Source organism: Hippocampus comes, unplaced genomic scaffold (assembly GCF_001891065.2).
Source record: "Hippocampus comes isolate QL1 unplaced genomic scaffold, H_comes_QL1_v1.1 scaffold174, whole genome shotgun sequence".
Lineage (NCBI taxonomy): Eukaryota > Metazoa > Chordata > Actinopteri > Syngnathiformes > Syngnathidae > Hippocampus > Hippocampus comes.
In genome coordinates, this window is record NW_017805983.1 from 7,242,676 (window position 1) to 7,260,018 (window position 17,343).

Below are 17,343 nucleotides of genomic sequence, written 5' to 3' on the forward strand. Positions count from 1 at the left end.
ACAAACAAATTTACAGAGGAATTGTCAAAGAAAAGCCTGAAAGCAGTTAAGCCACAAATACATATGTGTAAATGACATACTGTATGTCAAAAATGTTGGAAAGAATCCTTATATATGCCCAAATATGGCCAATTTCATATTTGATCACCTAACTACTGATCATCAGTCACCACATGGCGTATTGTCTTTAGAAGTTATTAACCAATCCAAAGTGTTGAAAAGAGCTGACGACTTCAACTATTTTAGAAGTGCAAAATAACTCCACCCCTTCTTGACTCTGTGGGAGCTGTGTAGCATTATGTCATCTCAAGATTGAAAGTCTGGATGTTTTTCAGCCAAAAAGGCCAGTATTATTTCCACATTATTATTTTTTTTGCCACTGAGCTCAAATTTTGTTGTTGCTGTTTTTTTAGGTTTTATTTTATCTTAAATTCATTTTGTCTGTTTTAAGTGTTTCTTTCTTATGTCACTCTCACACATGTTCAAAATGAAGAATTCATCCATTCATTAAACTATCAGTGCAAAAAAATGTCTTCTCCTGTAATACATTTGCACTTAAAATCTGCATAATATATTTTTCCACAACATGGGGTCATGTGACAGGAAGTTACAGCCTCATGGTGACCAGGTGAACACACATATTACCTTCCAAACACTGCATTATTTAACAGCCAACGTGAGATGCAAGGATAGTCTGAGCTTCTAGTTCCATATTTGAGATGTTTGCAGCGGCTACCAAGAACTTTGTCAAGCAGGTGGGCGACACTGGGAGGTTGATCCCCGTCCCGAGCCTGAGCGAGGCCGACCGCTATCAGCCACTAAGCCTTGTCACCAGGAAGAGAAAGAGGCGTTTCTGGAAGAAAAAGAACAAATATGCCTCCACTGCATTCTCCCTCAAAGATATCCTAGTAGGGGAGAAGGAGATCACAGCAGGTAGAGCAAACGTGAAATCTGAAGACACTGTAAGCGAGTTATTAAAGGGGGTTTACTTTTGTCAGGTGTATCCTCATATCAGCTTCTCAACTATGAGGACAAATCGGACGTGGCCCTCAACGGTCGCCTTGGAAACCACCTCATCAACGACGTGGGGTTCAACGTAAGCGGCTCCGACTCGGTGGCCGTCAAAGCTTCCTTTGGCATTGTGACCAAACACGAGGTGGAAGTGCCTACATTGCTGAGGGAACTCAACTCCAGGTATTGCAATCAGATTCATTCATACCAGATTTGAAAATCATCAAATTATTTTTTTTCCCGACATATGATAAACTATGATCGTAGGCCAAAAAAAAAAAACAACACATCTTTTTCTCAATTGAACTGAAGGTCAGACATACAATTGATGTTTGACATATTTGTGACTGAAGAAATATGAGAAGTGGACATCCCTGAATAAATGATTATGTTATGCTACACTGATGGAAATTTAGGACATTGGAGCAGGGAAGGCGCTACACTGGGTCTACGGGATGCTATAGCCCTGTCAGAAACCAGTCTAGCTCCAGTTAAGCCCTTCCAGTATATTCCACGTGTAATGCATAACCACGAACAAGACTTTATAGAAAACAATCACAGTACTGAAAATGAACTGCTTTAAAGGAAAGTGGATGTGGAACACTGCCTGGTCCGCCAATTGAGGGAGAACGGATGGAGTGTCCTGTGTGTCGTCATGGAGAGCATACGCACCACTCGCCAGTGCTCTCTGACAGTCCATGCTGGCATGAGGGGGGCCACCATGAGGGTAAACACAAATCCTTCACTGTTCCCCAGTATATATCTAGATAGATAGATAGATAGATAGATAGATAGATAGATAGATAGATAGATAGATAGATAGATAGATAGATAGATAGATAGATAGATAGATAGATAGATAGATAGATTATTTTACATAGTAGGATTAGTTGACCCTATGTTATGATTAGTAGTATGTGGTAGACACTGAATCCAAACTTTAAAGAAAAGTCGAGTGTTTTTTTGTTTGTTTTTTTACTTGAGCTGTAAAAGGCTGGTATTAAGGAACAGGAATTCACCAAGAATTTCCAGCATGATCTCCAAAGTCTCCTGTCCAGCGCTGTTGCGAGCCACGCATTGGTAAGTTCCTTTGTCAGCCATGCTGACGTGCTGGATCCTAAAGGGTGACGTGTCCTTGATCCCAACAGGAAGACCATTGTGAAACCAATTGACCTCTGGGCTCGGCTCCCCCTGGACCACACATGGGAGCGTGACTGTTTGTCCCACCAGGGCTTTCAGTAGCGGGGGTGCGGGCTGAATCCTGGGCTTGGCTAAGGACAAAAGAACAACCTTGACACGTGTTTTATCATATCTATCCATAATGTCAACAGTTTAGAGAGAAGTGCCGTTATCATGAATTCTATCAACATGAAAGTGCTCTCAACAAACATGTTATTGTTTCCGACTTTATCATAAAACCCCACAAAGTTACCTTGGATGTGTAAATTGTAGCTTAAGGACACATTGCCGGCTGGGTTCTCTGCAGTACACGTGTACAATTTACTATCAATGAGGCGTACATCAGTTATCTTCAGGGAGCCTGAGGGCAAAACAGTGAACCTGGGGAATGGTGAGGGGTGAAGAGCAAAGAAATGACACAATAAAACACAACACTTAAAGAGTGAGAGAAAATCCATTCATATTGGTGGAAAGAAAGCTAATATTGTTTGGAAGAAAAAAAACAAAAACAAAAGCGCGAATTCCTTTGTTTTTGCAAGAACATTTGTGACACTAAAAAGATTGTTTGAAACAAAGATTCTTACTCAAATGCCATTGTTTTTTTCAAGAACATTTGTTACCCTAAAATGTAAAAAAAAAAAAAAATGTGGATTCCCTGCCAGATAGATAGATAGATAGATAGATAGATAGATAGATAGATAGATAGATAGATAGATAGATAGATTATTTTATTCAGTTTGGCTTAACATCCACTTAGAACCCCGTGGTTGAAATCATTTTGGGGCAGTAACCATCTTTTGTTTGAAGGATAGCATGTAAATGACTTTAAAATGGATCTTTCATGTTTTTGTTTGTTTGTTTGTTTGTTTTTTTGCTGCAGTTTCAGATCGATGATGGCAGGAACCCAAAAGGCCGAGATAAGGCCATTGTCATCCCGGCTCACACCACCATCGCCTTCAGCATCTGCGAGCTGTTTGTTCGACTGGACGGGCGACTCGGTAAGAGGGTCACGCACATCATTCACCAACACACAATCAAGCCTGTAAGTGCACTTCTCAAGTAAAAGTGTTTTGCTCTGGAATTAAGATGAAAGGCAGTGAGTCACCTCAAATATGAGAAGTGTGTTATGTTTGAAATGATGGGTTCCTAATTACAAGGTCACATGAAAAACTCATGTGTTTTCCACTGAAGGCTCTTCTGCACGCAGAGTATTTTTGTGCTTGCCGTTAGTCTAGCGCAAAGTGCGATTTGATGGTCTTTTTGTACACGAGCGCAGTTCAAAATGGGCATTTGCGCCATAGTGGGAGTGAACACTACCAACTTGATTCCTGGCCAATCGTAGAAGCCTCTCTCATTCCTTTTAAATTGCGCACAGCTGAAGTGACTCATTGGAGTCCATGCAAGAGATTGGCGCATGCAAAGTACGATTACACGGACTGCTAGAAGATCTCCACTTGGAGATTATGTAAAGTTGGCTGCTGTAAAGTGTCCACTTGCTGATTATGCGTCCGTGTATGACAACTAACACACAGAATGGTTTGTTTTAAATTTTTATTCCGGGACATTTTTTACTTAGCTGTCAGGAGTAAAATATTTTAATTGCATCATTATCAAAAGATTTTTTTGTTTGTTTCCTATGTTTGAGTACACTGTCAATTTTCAATTTGCGCATGTTGTTCCAGTGGTAAAACACTGAATAAAATTTTTGTCTCATTATTAATGAACAATTATTTGTAGGTGCTATTTGGTGTAAAAGGTTTGACACCAGTGCCTTAGGAGATCAGGAAGTCTATTTATGTATGTAACCAACTATAGTAAGTTAACTATACTATTTGTTATTTTGCTCGATCAGATATCTGCGTTGCACCGGGATCTCAAGGTGGATTTGAACAGGAGCAAAGCAGGGAGCAGCTGGGGGGCTTCATCGGTCATTTCTCAATGGGCCGACTGCGCCGCTTCCTGTCAGGCATCATCTATGGGAACCCCTTCAGAGCAGGTGCCGTTGTGACTGATTCATTTTCCCACCATATCTTGACAAGATGCTTTCTGTGCATGCAGATGACAGAACATTGGAAGAGCTCACTCACTCTGATACCTTCATGGACGACTCGATGACTGACTACTACGAGAAAGCCGCCAGCATGACCGACATCTCCACCAGCTACCTGAGGGAAAGCTCCCACACACGCGTCAACCTCCTGAAACACAACATCCCCAAGGGGCCATGTGCGCTGTGCGGCATGGGCAATCAAAGAAGAGAAACTGTCTATGGCTGTGTGGAATGCTCGTTTGGTGGGCAAAAATATGTACGGCTGCATGTTGTACCCTGCTTCGACCTCTGGCACAAAACTCTGAAGTGATGAAGTTTGTTTTTGTTTTCAGGCTGAAATATTTCTGTTGTTCCACAAATAAGAGTAACTAATCACCACCGCACTGCCCTGAACATGACCTACTCTATTGCGATAAATCTAAAGACAAAAATAAGCTGCTTGAGCAAATACTAAAGAAATACGAGCATTGGGACGTCTCACTGTTGGCTCTCTTCAGAACAACGAGCAAGGCTTGGTACAACATCAAACATACCGAACTGCCTGTGATAGTTATGCATTTATTTTATTCCCTGCATTTCGCCCGACACATCCTTATACTAAACACTTCAGTCTTGCGAGAGATGGTATTTTGCTAGTTAATCATGCCCACACAAAAATGATTTCCCATTAGAGTCCATATTCAAGGTACAAAGTATTAAGTTGATGTTACGCTCTTAGAAATGCAAATTCGTCACTCAATCACTCTTTTTTGAATATGAATTAACAATGAGCACACAATGTACTTGCAAAAATAAGTGTGAGCTTGTTGACGTGGACAATGACAGAATGGACATTTTTATCTAATGTTATCATTTTATGAGCACATAGCAAAATGTTTCAGCTAGAAAGCTGACTGTTTTACAAATATTTTATGAATTTCAGAAAAAAAAAAATATATATATATATATTTTTTTTTTTAACAATTAATATTTCACTTTGACAAAGTGGACACATCTAACTACACACATATGAACTAAAAAATGCAAACACGTGCAAGTGTGTGTGCATTTGTGCATGCCAAAATGATATACATCCAGTTAAAAAAATCCAAATAAAAGTAACAAACTTTACGAACCTCATCAGTGTTTTGGTATGCGTTAAAATCTTTGGATACTTATAAAACATTGGATTTTTCTTCTACATTTTCATTTTGACCGAGTGTCGGTCCTCCTTGCCGCCAGATGGCGCATATATATCCCTGTGACTCAACTACAGGCGGAAGTTCCAAGTGTCAACACAACGTAAACACGTGCGAGTGGCGCAAGATGAACAAGCATGTGTGTCATCTTGAGATCTTTTATTAATATTCCCCTCTACATTTGCTCAGCATTAAATTGACCATAGAGTACAGTCCATTCGAGGGATATCGAGCAAAATGAAGTTTGCATATAAGGTGAGTGACGATTCTTTGCTCTGCCGGTAGAAGTTGGATCAGAGCGTTCCTCGGAAGAATCTAAATGTTAATTATACTGTTTTATTTGTTTTGAAATATTAATCCACTCACTACAAAACAATCTCACAAATCAACGCTGAAGTTCGGCTCACTCATTCACCGTGTTGTTACGGTGCTGTTACCATTTTATTCGGCACCAGATGAAATCAGAAGTATTCGCACTTTTACAATTGTTCAAGTAGGAGGACAGATACTTATATGAATAAATATTCAAACTGAAAAAATACTCCCAGTTAAATACCAGGACGGATACTTATGTAAAAATTACGTTGATGGTACTGTGATTCAACTCCTTAGTAAAAGTACAGACTCTGAAACGTACTTAAGTACCAACGAGTTTTTTCTTTTTGTAACATTTCTGTTATACACTTCTCAAGACACAAAATAGCTACCAGCGTTAATTTCCTTTTTCTGACGAAAGAAGAAATCCTCTTTAAGTAAGGAATAGCAAGCTTCTCCAAATCTTAGGGGTCATTGGTCACCGGTTCACATTCCATGATGACACAGCTCTCCTAACGTTTTCCCCTGTATAAGATCTTAAGATCTCAATCAACCAAGATCTTAACTGTGGTTGATCATACCTTGCTTTCATACACGTTGCATTGTGTTGTCTTCTGCAGCGGTATAAAAAGAAAAACTTTAAAAAAAAAAAAAGTATTCCCAAGAATGTGCAGATATGTGTTTTAAAATGTTTTCGGTAAAAGTAAAATCTTGTCAGAAAAAGAAATACTTAAGTAACGTTAAGTTTCTCCCCCACCACTGCCAAACAGAATTGATTGCTTGCCTTGCATTGTTGAACATTTTGACTGTGTTGAAAAAATTGAAAATTGAAAATTGAAAATCCTTTCTCATTAAGTTTTCGAATCTGCTCGGAGCTGTCTATCGTCAGGGGAATCTAAGTTTCGCTAAGGACGGCAACGCTGTAATCAGTCCAGTTGGAAATCGAATCTCCATCTTTGACCTCAAAAAGTAAGTGTTGTGTGTCGTACGCCATTTATAAAACATTGAAAAGGGAAGTAATACGTCTATTCTTCAGCAACACATCAGTGACATTACCAGTATGCACTGCAAAGAACATTACATGCGTGGGAATCTCGCCGAATGGGAACGTGGCAATCGTGGTTGATGAAGGTCAGACCACAGATTTTTCTTTTGTCTCATATTTTGCAAAAACATGTGATACTTAAAACACTAAAACAAATCCTGTATGTTTACACAGATGGTGCAGCATTGCTGGTCAGTCTCATCACACGCGCCATCCTTCATCATTTCCACTTTCATAAACCTGTCAATAGCATCCGCTTCTCACCTGATGGCAGGTAACTATGTCTGATAAAGTGCGCAGTTACATTAACCACTTTAATGTGTAAGTACCAACCTGAGCTTTATTTTTTTGGTTTACAGGAAGTTTGTCGTCACGAAGGAGAATGTTGCATTGATGTACCATGCTCCTGGCAAGCAGCGGGAATTCAACGCCTTTGTGTTAGACAAAAGTTACCACGGTCCCTATGATGAAACAACCTGCATCGACTGGACTGACGACTCCAAGTAAGTTAGTGCAACAAGACGGTTGACACTAGTGAGCAGAGAGCTCGAGAACACACTGGACCCAATTTGGCTGTTTTGAAAACAGTGGTGCCTTCAGATCCAAGTTTAATTTGGTTCTTTACAATGCTCGTGATGCAAAACACTTTTATCTCAAATAATCTTTCCCCAGTGAAATGAATGGAAATGCCCCCGAAATATGTTTTCTAACTTGAAAAACAATGCTCAATAACAAATTCTACAGATATAAAAAAGTAACCTATCGTCCATATTTTAGAGGCCCGTGGCATATGTTTAAAATAACAGTGTTAGAATATTACATTTTTTCAATCATACAGTTATTACCTCATTAAATAAAATCAAAGCTCCTTCTTATTCGGGTGTGCGCCCCTTGGCCACCTCGGGGCTTCTTAATGTGGCAGTTTTTCTTCGCAGTGTTTGAAGAATGTACGCCTGTGAGTATTGTTATATGACCTGTCTGCATGTGTTGCATCACTATTACTGTTCAGATGTCCATTGCTTAAAATGGTGATTCTCAACCAGTTTGTCACAGATAAATGTGTCCTGAGAGAAATGCCGTGGGAAATTACCCAGTGCCAATTATTATGACAAAAAAAATAGAATAAAAAAATTATCACTGTATCTATCGATCACATTTTTTCAACAGACAAAACAATCAAATGCTCATCCACTAGTTGACAGAAGGAAGGTACATAATCCAAATCCACTGTATCCACATTTTGTGCATTGTTTTTCTAGGTTTTCTTCTTGTGTGAAATATGTGCATTGGGGGGCACTGGCTTAAAAGGGTAACAACGTTGCCACATGCTGTAGATGTTAATTATTGGCCTATAGGGTTTCCCATTGTATGTTACCATTCAGGTAGCAGAGGCTACGTGGTTGCTTCAGGTACACAAAGTGTAATTATCCTTAACCTTCAGATGAGAGTAGCAATCAATAGATTGAAGCCTTTTTTTAAGCAAGATTTACTTTTTATATCTGTCAAACTGCCACTTATTGTGAAGTAGAGTCACCTGCCGACTGTCTCCACCACTTTTACATGTGTTGCTGCAGCACACCCAATCTGTTCAAGTCAGTGTGCATGCAATTTAGTGCCTGATATTTAGCTTCTTACTAAATAAGGCCCACTCCGATTTGTATTTTTCGTCAGGTGTTTTGTAGTGGGCAGCAAGGACATGTCCACGTGGGTGTTTGGTGCAGAGCGTTGGATGAATCTGACCTACTACACGCTGGGTGGACACAAGGACATCATCGTGGGATGTTTCTTCGAGAAAGACAGTCTGGATGTGAGTCTTTTATTTCATTGTTTTCCCCACAATAAATCAAAAGCTAATGATAATATCCCACAATAATGTGTTCGTGGGTCTGCAGCTGTACACAGTGAGCCAGGACGGGGTTCTGTGCGTTTGGGAGAGTGACGCAGAGCTGGACTCCCTTGTTTTGAAGAATAAACCAGACAAACCCAAGATGCCGAGAAAGGATGAAGATGAGGAGGAGGAAGAGAGAGGGGAGGAAGTCCAAGAGGGAGAGGTCATCAGAGGAAAAGCTCAAAAGTCCAAAAGTGATAAGAAAACTAAGAAAGTCCAATACAAGCAGATTAGCAAGTCAGTTAACTTCCACATATGTTCACATTTGTCGACCTCTCACATCGTCTGAGTCCCACCACAGGATGGTGGGATGCGATGCCCTTTCTGAAATGTTCGCCCTCTGCTCTCGTAGGCACTTCTTCAACAAGGAGCGCGACTTTACAAACCTGACAGCGGCTGCTTATCACAAGCCCACGCACATCCTGGTCACAGGTTTTTCCTCTGGAATCTTCCACCTGCATGAACTTCCAGAGGTTAACCTCATCCACTCACTCAGGTTAGAGACAGTTGATGTTCAGTGAAAGCTTGCGAGGGGACATTTTAAGCCACAATTATCGTGTTTCTCCTTTTAGTATATCAGACCAGAAAATTGCTTCCGTGGCCCTAAACTGCTCTGGCGACTGGATTGCCTTTGGCTGCTCGGGTGAGAGAGGATTCATTTTATGATGGTGTGTGACTTTTGGCTGTTGTTAAATGCAGTTGTTGTTCCAGGGATGGGTCAGCTTCTGGTGTGGGAGTGGCAGAGCGAATCGTACGTCTTCAAACAGCAGGGACACTTTAACAACTTGGCGTCGCTGGCTTACTCGCCAGACGGGCAGTATATCGCCACAGGAGGAGATGATGGCAAAGTGAGTACAAAAGCAAATACTGTACGGTGGAAAGTTGACTTACGAGTTTAATGCGTTCCATCGCCAAGCTCATAAGTCACTGTCCTAATATATTGAATCCATTTTTCCCTCTGAAATGCCATGAATCCATTCCACACAGCCAAAAATAACCCCTCCTTTTTTGTTATGTTTGTAATGAAGACATTTAGACTAATATATTAAAATTCTTATACAAACACATGTTCAAACTTAATAAAACGTGTCGTTCGGATAAGGGATGATGGATGGTTTTATAACATGTAATTAAGCCAAAATGTATATGTACACACACACACACACACACACACACACACACACACACACACACACAGATATACAGTACTATAATATTCAGGGGCGTGGCCTTGTATGTGACATCAGTTGGCCAGTCATCACACACTTAGTTCAGTGTGAATGTCTGTTCCATGCTCTTTGCGAGTGTTTTCATTTTGTGTTTGAATGTTTGACTGTTTATCCCAACGACTCAGAGTGCATTCTTGTACCACAGTTGCTTCATTTTTGTTGTTGTTGTTTAATTTCACTGGAGCAACGCCCATCTGAAACCCACTCACAACCATTTTTTTTTACTCGTAACACAAAGCAAAAATATCAACACATTCTTCACAAGGTTTTACGGTACAATTGTTTTATTTGTACAGGAACAAGCTCTCATGGTGTTGAATGTTCTCCATTTTTCTAGGTCAAAATTTGGAACACCAACAGCTGCCTTTGCTTCGTCACCTTCACAGAGCACACCAGTAGCGTAACCAACGTCGCCTTCACCTCCAGTGGCTTTGTTGTGGTGAGCGCCTCTCTGGACGGGACTGTAAGAGCGTTTGACCTTCACAGGTAGTCATGCGTCGGACATGATAGATGAGAAATTAGGTCTGAACAGTTCATATGACTTACATTCATTCTTCTGCTTCAGGTACCGAAACTTCCGAACGTTCACGTCGCCTCGCCCCGCGCAGTTCTCTACGCTTGCAGTAGATACAAGTGGGGAACTGGTGAGTGCAGGGGCTCAGGATTCCTTTGAGATTTTCCTGTGGTCCATGCAAACTGGAAGACTGCTGGAGGTACGCTCTTACTTTAAACCTTACATAATTTTTCAGGCACACACAAAATATCCTCGAAACACTTGTTGATGTCAAATGTTCACCTGTAGATCATTTAAAATGTATAATGATTTTGTTTATGGGTCAAATTTGACCTGGAACAGCCTTAATGTAGCATCTGTCCAAAAATAATGACATATTTTCATTTGTCTGCATTTTGGCGCACTTAAGGAAACATTAAAAAAATTCGGGGTAAAAAAAATGACATTTAGGATATTGAATTACTTTGAAATGTCAAAAGGTGTCAAATTTCAATGAGTATAGATGCAAATGTTATCCCTACGCTTCCTGTGATTGGTCAGATTTTAGGTGGCCACGAGGGTCCCGTTAGCTGCTTGTGTTTCAGTCCAGTTCAGTCAATCCTTGCCAGTTCCTCGTGGGATCGGACCATCCGATTGTGGGACATGATGGACAGCTGGCAAGTGAAGGAGACGCTTCACCTCACCACTGATGGTAAACAATTTGCATTCATGTTACTTTAGTAGTCAGGCCTTATTCGATTTGACTGCCCTTTCAGATTGTTTATGGCCATTTTTGACACAGCATATTCTGTAATTTTTAAGATGCTATAATATTTTTGCTTCTTTTACTGTACAGCGTTTTTAACTAGTATCAATAATTGTTATTAGCGTAAAATAGCAATGTGAGAAGAAGCAACCGTCCTTGTGTATTTTATTTTTTTTTTAGAGATACATGGAATAAGCACATCAGTTTCCTTCCATAACAAATACATTCAGTTAAAAAAATGAATTGATTACAAAAGTCAAGTCAAGATGACCTCTTCTACTGCCCACACTTTTCTTCCGAATAAGGTTCCACTTCAGCTATTTATGTGGAATTTTGATATCCTTTGACAAATTTATGATATATTAAAAAAAAAGCTGAAGTTGGAGCCGACAAATTAAGACAAAAATGCCCACCGCTGGAAAGGTTTTATTACATTTGCATTAACACCGCTAAAATGGTTACAAAATAAGGAAGGGAGACACTGATGACTCGACAGAGGGACAAGAAGGTTAAATAAAAACTCTTCATTTGTTATTTGCTTCCTTATTATTTTGTTTGGTCACTTCAGCTTTGTCAGTGACTTACCGCCCTGATGGTCAAGAGCTGGCAGTGGCCACGCTGAATGGAGAAATCTCTTTCTGGAACCCCAACACGGCGGCACAGGTCAGCTCAGTGGCAGGATGTCATGACCTGGAGATGGGCCGCAAAGAGTCTGATAAAGTCACCGCCAAGCAGTTGTCCAAGGCCAAGTGAATGACTAGACCGCATCCCTTCTTCAAGTCACGCTCCCCCAGAGAATGCTAAAATGTCACTTGTGCCGCATCTAGGTGCTTCACATCACTGTGTTACTCTGCTGACGGGGATTCCATTCTAAGTGGTGGCCAATCCAAGTTTGTCTGCATCTACAATGTCAAGGAACAGATGCTCTTGAAGAAGTTTGAGATCTCGTGCAACTTGTCCTTTGACGCCATGGAGGTCTGACTGCACATTTAGCAGCATGGAAGATTTGCTGAGGCTGATATGAGAGCACTGGTGTTTGACGGAAGTGCTCGTATCCTACCTTCAGGAGTTCCTGGACCGACGTAAGATGACGGAGTTTGGCAGCCTCGCTCTGGTGGACGAGGGAGCCGGTGACAAAGACGGGGTCAGCATTAGTCTCCCTGGAGTGAAGAGGGGTAAGATGTCGGCTTTGATTACCTCGCTTACCAAGACACATTGTTGACATCATCTCTGACAATGATGGTTGCATAATCTATCGTGGGTCTACCCCATCTCTCACCATTAACTAAAAGAGACAAAATGAAGTAGTTGAGAGCTCTGGTTTTATTGATGTGCACTAATATCTCCATGGACATCAGTTCAAACACAGCATGTTTTTTTTAAAATAAAATACAATGCTATTTTGTTTTAGAAGAACGCAAAAGAAATATATTGGTGTTTTTTGAGGGACTGGAATGAGTTGATGGCATTTCACTTCATTTCAAAGGGGAATATTGATTTGAAATGCAGTACGGGACTTAGAGATTATAAGAGTGATGGAACCAGTCCCTCGAGTAGTCAGCACAGCTTCCTGCTTGGTTTCTTCTGAGGAAAAGGTGAAAACATCAGCAAGCTTGGTCACTCAACGAATTGAACTCATAAGTCACGTTTTCTCTTGTAAAAATGAGCGGTGAAGTGCATTGTTATAAAAACACCATGACAAGCGGTTCAGATAAGGGATGGATTGACATTAGGCATGTTATTTGACCCTATGCTGACTTATTTAAAACCAGGTGGCGAGCTGCTAAGTGGCTCATGGTCGTAGTCCCCAGAACTACCTGGAAGGGAAGAATCTACCACTATCTGGCATGATTGTTCGGCTTTGGTGGAACTCCTTCTTATTTGTGACGTTAATGTGTATGTAGATACAATTTGAAAATTTTGTCTGCACCCCCAAGGTGATATGAGTTCCAGACACTTTAAGCCTGAGATCCGAGTCAGTTCGTTGCGCTTCTCTCCAACAGGTATGTGACAGAAGACATATAAATAAAATGTGTTTAAAAAGATATATCGGGGGGGGGGAAATCTAGGCTTTGACGTGGTTTGTCTTGACTTCCCTTTTCAGGGTGCAGTTGGGCAGCCACAACCACCGAAGGCCTGCTCATCTACTCTCTCGACGGATCTTTGGTCTTTGACCCCTATGACCTTGATTTAGACGTAACGCCGGCCAGCATACGCAAACAGTTGCGGCATCAGGAGTGGGCGGCTGCCATCGTTTTGGCATTCCGACTCAATGAAAAGGCTCTCAAACAGGAGGTGCTAGAGACGGTGCCACACGAGCAGAGTGAGTGAACTACTTTGACCTCTGCCTAGCCGTGCTTGCTATTATCAAATTCATTTGTTTGCATTTTTTGGTGCCTTTTATTTTTACACTCTACTGGCCACAAGATTGTACCAAACCCTAGCAAACAGTAATGTAGTAATTGATGTCAAGGAAGTGTGTTACAGTGATAAATCTCAACTGAGAGACTTTTTATGCAAGGGAGAAGCTACATTTAACCAGGGTTGTTAAGAGAAGTTGTAGAGTGTCTTCTCAAAATGAGCATGTACATATTCACTTTCGGTGTATTTTTTTGTAAATCAAATAATATATAAATCCATTTATTGTTAAGAGTAAAATAATAGTGTGTCGTTTTTTTTTAGTGCTTTGGATCAATGTTTGTGGTATATTTACAGATTAAACTATAAATATAGGAATGTAAAACAAATTTCAAGTGGGCAGCTCCACAGCTGTATTGTGTGCAATGTGACAATATGTTTTCTCTTCCAGTTCCAGTCGTTTGTGGGACACTCCCTGACATTTATGTGGAGAAGTTGCTGGGCTTCGTGGCAGCATGTTTGGAGAAGTCGGGTCACTTGCAGTTCTACATGACTTGGGCTCAGAGCCTGCTCATGCTGCATGGACAAAAGCTCAAGAACAGGTTTGCTCCCGCTCTCAATTCAGTTGAATGCAGAGTGCAGTACAAGATCTCACAGTAGTGTTTGATGTGTAGATCAGCAGCCATACTGCCCACATTGCAAGCTTTGCAGAAGAGCATCCAGAGACACTGGGACAACCTGGCCAAACTGTAAGTCTCATCATTATAATAATCAACTTAATCATCATTATCATCCCCCTTTTGTCGTCAACATGTGTCAAACTCAAGGCCCCGGGACCAGATCGCTCACCCCATCAATTTCTTTCTGGCCCGCCAAAACAAATTAAATGTATCTCAGTATCTCATTCGTGGTTCTTGCTAAATAATTTTTTTTCAAATATATCTTTTTCATTTGAGCAGAAACCTGTACCAAAGTTTGCAATCGTCTTCAATTTTTGCGGATTTTACAAAGATTTGTTCACACCAAATACCTTAATAAAAATTGAATTGAACAATAGAATGCATATGTAGTTGTCACTAAATTCCATTACTTCGGATTGGAAACGTAATACATTGTTCAAAATATTTATAATAACAAATACACGGGCCACTGTGTATACATAATACATTGAGGTGATTTAACATAAATACACACACACACACACACACACACACACACACACACACACACACACACACACACTCACTCACTCACTCATACCAGCTCTCTTTGAGAAGCTATGACTGCACTGTGGCCTGCGATAGAAGTGACTGTGATGCCCCTGGTCTATAAAATTCCAAATTGATTTAAATCTGAAAACTGATTATGATTTGTCCTTGATTTCATTCTTCAGCTGTGACTTCAACCTGTACAACATCCACTATGCTGTGGCCCTGTCCAAGCAGAGGGGCATGAAGAGGGCATTAGGGCAGGAGGAGGAGAATAGCCAGGATGATGATGATGATGCTGATGATGATGATGATGACAATGATGATGATCAAGAACAGTCTGAGGAGATGAACCAGGCCAACTTGGAAGATGAAGAGATGATACTGTAGACTTTGCATCAATGCCACAATTGTAAAAGCTTTTTCTTTTCTTTTTTAAATAAATGTATCATATATAAAGGTGAGTTGTGCATTTCTAAAAAGGTTGCATCCAATATTTTATCTGGCTAAAGTCCATCCATCCATCCATTTTCTAATCTGCTTATCCTCACAAGGGTTGCAGGGCGTGCTGAAGCCTATCCCAACTGTCTTCAGGCAGTAGGCGGGGGACACCCTGAACTGGTCGCCAGCCAATCGCAGGGCTATGGCTTAAGTGTTAAAATTAAAAATAGATTTTATGAATTTGACATTTTTAACATTTAAAAATGACTGTTGTGGTACAACTAATTAAAACAACGAATCTAAAGATGGCCTAAATCTTTTGCACACTCGACCAAACCTCGATTTAAAAAATCAAACGTGACCAGCATTTTTTTTCCCATGCGTCTCAGTGCTCGTTTCACGAGTTGGATTTGAACTACTATTCCCAGCAGCCCATGCGGCGGCTGAGGCCGCTGGACGGAAAAGGCGGAGTTACATCAACATGAGGGAAAATAAGAACATGTCTGAGTCCCTGTCTCAAGCGGGAAAAGAAGTAGCGCTCAAGAAACATAAGCTCAGCAGTGATGAGAACAGTAACCCAGATTTGTCAGGGGACGAGAACGTAAGTGATGAAATGTTGTTGTGATTCTCCATCGACATGAGGTTAAATCGTGTGAGCAGTGAGCCTAGTTAGCACCCTAGTTAGCTGAAGTAGCCGAGCATGAACATCTGCTAGCTTGACGCTTTGTTCAAGTAGTAACTGGCGAGTTAATTGGGAGTAACTTAGTTTATGTGGTCACTCTTACCAACATGTGTCAAAAACAGAACGAATTACGTTTAGTTCCTAAGGGACTCACTCTCTGCTTCCGCTGTTAATCAAATGAACAACGTTAGTAGCTGAAGCTCTTAGCACAAGTTAATACTCTAGTCAGCTCTAACAAAAACGAATGACCATTCAAATTAATTAATATATGTACTTGACCGACTTATGTGAAACGTCATTCGTCGTTCTGCATTTAGGGTGCAATTTTAACCTAAGTAATACCCGGCAGCTTTAGTTGAGCTGCTGTTTGTTGAAAGCTGATTTTGTTTAATTTTGTGTCGTGTATTAGGATGATGCTGTCAGTGTTGAAAGTGGCACCAATGCTGAACGCCCTGACACGCCCACCAACACCTCCAACGCCCCAGGCAGGAAGAGTTGGGGCAAAGGCAAATGGAAGTCCAAAAAGTGCAGATACTCATTCAAGTGCGTCAACAGCTTGCGGGTGAGAGCGAACACACACATTCATTTGCTAATTCCCAAACCCTCATCTTTATGCTGACACTCTAACCTGAAATGCAATGATTATTGCAGGAAGACCATGGCCAGCCTCTTTTCGGAGTCCAATTCAACTGGCACAGTAAGGAGGGAGACCCGCTGGTGTTTGCCACAGTTGGGAGCAACAGGGTGACTGAGCTCTTCCCATTTGAAATGATAGCCCTGTTCACACGGCACACATTTGGTCCGACGCTGCACCGAAATATTTTGTTGCGATGTATTTTACACCGGAGCAAATTTTGTGGAGCGTTCACACGTGCAAAGCCGCTGAGCGTGACAACTCCGGCGCAGCGTCGAAGCAGCTCCACTTGCGGTCACACGTGCAATTTCTGCTCCGGACCAAAACGACAGGAATGCGGAAGTAAAACAGGTTCGGGTCGAGCTTCTCTCTCGCAGACTTTTATTTATTTTTCTTTTAATAAATATTATGGTGGACACTATTCTGTCCTTGTTCAGAATAGATCCACTTGTCGGCAGTCGTGGAATAAAGACGTGTTTACAGTCAATCGTGTGTGCTCCTTATGACTGCCACAATATATGTTTTAAAAAAATGTATACTAAAACAATGTGCGGATACTAAACTACGGAATACTTGTTTTAAAACAAACAATTTGGATAAAACAGAGAATGCGCTGTAATTTAATTGCTATTTAACTGCTAAACAGGAGCGCGGCCGGCCAGACCAGTGCGCATGTATGTTAATTTCGTTTAAACAATCCTGTAGAAATAATTTCAGATATCTTTACCTATTTATTTCATTTGAATTATTCTATTTAAAGCCTAGTAAGCCGCAGGATTTCTCTGCGTAATCAAGCAAATGCACATCGAGATTTCTCTTTGCCTGTCCTCTTATTCTGTATTTCAGCGTTATTTCGTTGTGCAAAT

General features: G+C 40.9%; 3 protein-coding genes across 5 annotated transcripts in view; all 3 read left to right on the plus strand.

Annotated features, from left to right (window-relative positions):
• The first annotated feature begins 625 nt into the window (after positions 1-625).
• Positions 626-5,159, plus strand: pjvk (pejvakin). The gene is made up of 6 exons (XM_019890675.1): positions 626-933; positions 999-1,194; positions 1,597-1,738; positions 3,071-3,188; positions 4,043-4,186; positions 4,249-5,159. The coding sequence occupies exons 1-6, from the start codon at positions 720-722 to the stop codon at positions 4,548-4,550; spliced, it is 1,116 nt and encodes a 371-aa protein (XP_019746234.1). The 5' UTR covers positions 626-719; the 3' UTR covers positions 4,551-5,159.
• Positions 5,160-5,502: 343 nt separating this feature from the next.
• pwp2h (PWP2 small subunit processome component) lies at positions 5,503-15,184 on the plus strand. The gene is made up of 21 exons (XM_019891650.1): positions 5,503-5,673; positions 6,590-6,702; positions 6,770-6,864; positions 6,953-7,052; positions 7,138-7,281; positions 8,450-8,585; positions 8,671-8,903; positions 9,019-9,162; positions 9,239-9,309; positions 9,378-9,514; positions 10,233-10,381; positions 10,461-10,608; positions 10,950-11,100; positions 11,723-11,903; positions 11,982-12,129; positions 12,221-12,329; positions 13,092-13,157; positions 13,259-13,477; positions 13,964-14,114; positions 14,187-14,261; positions 14,906-15,184. The coding sequence occupies exons 1-21, from the start codon at positions 5,656-5,658 to the stop codon at positions 15,108-15,110; spliced, it is 2,793 nt and encodes a 930-aa protein (XP_019747209.1). The 5' UTR covers positions 5,503-5,655; the 3' UTR covers positions 15,111-15,184.
• A 422-nt stretch (positions 15,185-15,606) lies between these two features.
• Positions 15,607-17,343, plus strand: part of eed (embryonic ectoderm development) — a 7,802-nt gene continuing 6,065 nt past the window's right edge. Inside the window, exons 1-3 of one of the 3 annotated variants that reach the window (XM_019891669.1) lie at positions 15,607-15,762; positions 16,253-16,405; positions 16,495-16,587. In XM_019891669.1, coding sequence (XP_019747228.1) covers positions 15,643-15,762; positions 16,253-16,405; positions 16,495-16,587 — 366 coding nt within the window. In that variant the 5' untranslated portion in view covers positions 15,607-15,642. The remainder of the gene's footprint in view (positions 15,763-16,252; positions 16,406-16,494; positions 16,588-17,343) is intronic. The other 2 variants (XM_019891668.1, XM_019891670.1) reach the window with 2 other exon arrangements.